General features: G+C 40.6%; 1 protein-coding gene across 1 annotated transcript; it reads right to left on the bottom strand.

Annotated features, from left to right (window-relative positions):
• Positions 1–1,009: 1,009 nt before the first annotated feature.
• Positions 1,010–1,309, bottom strand: LOC308431606 (cytochrome c oxidase subunit 7B, mitochondrial-like). The gene has a single exon (XM_080931139.1). It carries the CDS (start codon positions 1,300–1,302, stop codon positions 1,060–1,062), a length of 243 nt encoding a protein of 80 aa, XP_080787265.1. The 5' UTR covers positions 1,303–1,309; the 3' UTR covers positions 1,010–1,059.
• Positions 1,310–1,729: the final 420 nt, after the last annotated feature.

Genomic DNA, 1,729 nt, shown 5'->3' with positions numbered 1-1,729 from the left:
AATGGTGATTTATCTCAGCTTGCTCACATCCTTGGTGCCCAGTGTAGCACCGAAACCCTGGCCCCTCCAGTCTGAGTAATAGGCTCTCCGTTTGTACCTCAGCCTGTTTTCAGATGCTAGAAATGAGATCACTTTATTTTCTCAAACATGGGTTTGTTCAGTTTGCCCTCACAGAGTCAGGAACTCCAAGAGCCTGATGCCTGATTTGGATGTGGTAGGACCCTCTTACTGCATCCTAACACAGTCAATGACAAACGTCATGGCCCAGCAAGCACACTAGTCAGCTCTCTTGATCTTCTTATGTAGCCACTGATGTCATCACAGGGGTCACCTCCTTCATCCAATCAAAATGCCTCCTAAAGTACATCCTAAAACACTAACACATAAATCGGAGAATTAAGTTTTCCAAATATGTACTTCCAAGGATAACTTCAAGGTGTAGTGAACGAATAGTAAAACAGTTCTCTTGGGTCTACAAGCATCCCACAAGTCACTGTCAACATGGTCAATCAGGCCAAAACTAGTTTCAAACCAGGGTTTGTCACCGATCTCTCTAACCCAGTATAGATTCTTTGGAGAAGCATCTGTGTTAATTGCCCATGAGCCACATCTGATGTCATGGATGACAAGCCATCCACTGGAGAGAATCAAGCTAATGCATCACTGAATACTCACCGCTATCTCTTAGACTAGACATGGCATTGTTTCCATGGTATTAATTGTCCTAACCTTCTGTGAACATAAAACAGAGTCAACGTTTCCTCCACTGAGGGGCTATAAAGGCCAATTTTGTTCAACTGAACCCTGTCCAACTGAAGTCCAGGAAGAAAAGCTATAAGACCTTTCAATAGAATTGTTTATTAATTTAAATTCATTGCCTTTGTATAAATATAAATTTATTTATAAGTATAATACATTTATATTTATTTTTTGAAGGTTTAAAAGGTACTTTATTTTTTTCAATCTGCCATATTTAATGAGTACATGATTCTTTGACTTGGAATTCACTTATGAGTTGGTCTTGAAACAATTCTTTGATTATTGTACCAGCCGGCATGACTACTGATCTCTCCATTCCTTTGGAGTGACTCTGCCAACAGGGGACAGGTTCCATTCTATTCCAATTTGTGTGGCTGTGTATGTCCATGTAGAAATGCAGAAGATGGCTCCACCTGCTAATATAGCATTTCCATATTTGTCATGGAAACAAGGTGCCCTCTTCTGATGGCTCTGCATTGCCACCACTTGCTGAATGCTTCGAATTTGGAGACGGCTTAGTGCATTTTTGGCCAAGGGCAACATTGCAGAGACAAAGATGGAACGGCAGTGACTACAGCTGCTGCCTTGGTCCATTTATATTTATATAAAAATAAAATGTTTATAAATAACTTCAGTCCATAATGTTATTTGTGTATGTATAATTTCAGGGCTGACCACCTGGGGGGCTCTTCCCTGGGAAAGACTTTCTCCTGCTCTCTTTATTTTAGCACATACAAAAAAGAATTTGGTTTGCAAAGAAGCTTTTCCAGAGCCAGGCAAAGATTGACTTTGTGGTAAGTCCAGAGATATCACTTGCATTGCAACTACACTTGAGTTTGCTCTCATTGTAGTTTGGTTCACTTGAATTAGAGGGTTATCCCTGGGGTCAGTCATCCAAAGACAGATGCTAGAGAGCTCTTATCCACTGTCTCCTATATGTACCATGTTGCTTTGAAGACCTTAAATGCCC

The sequence above is a fragment of the Micromys minutus genome, assembly GCF_963924665.1.
Source record: "Micromys minutus genome assembly, chromosome: 17".
NCBI lineage: Eukaryota > Metazoa > Chordata > Mammalia > Rodentia > Muridae > Micromys > Micromys minutus.
Note: the sequence above shows the minus strand (reverse complement) of the source record. Positions and strands in the feature narration are given on the sequence as shown.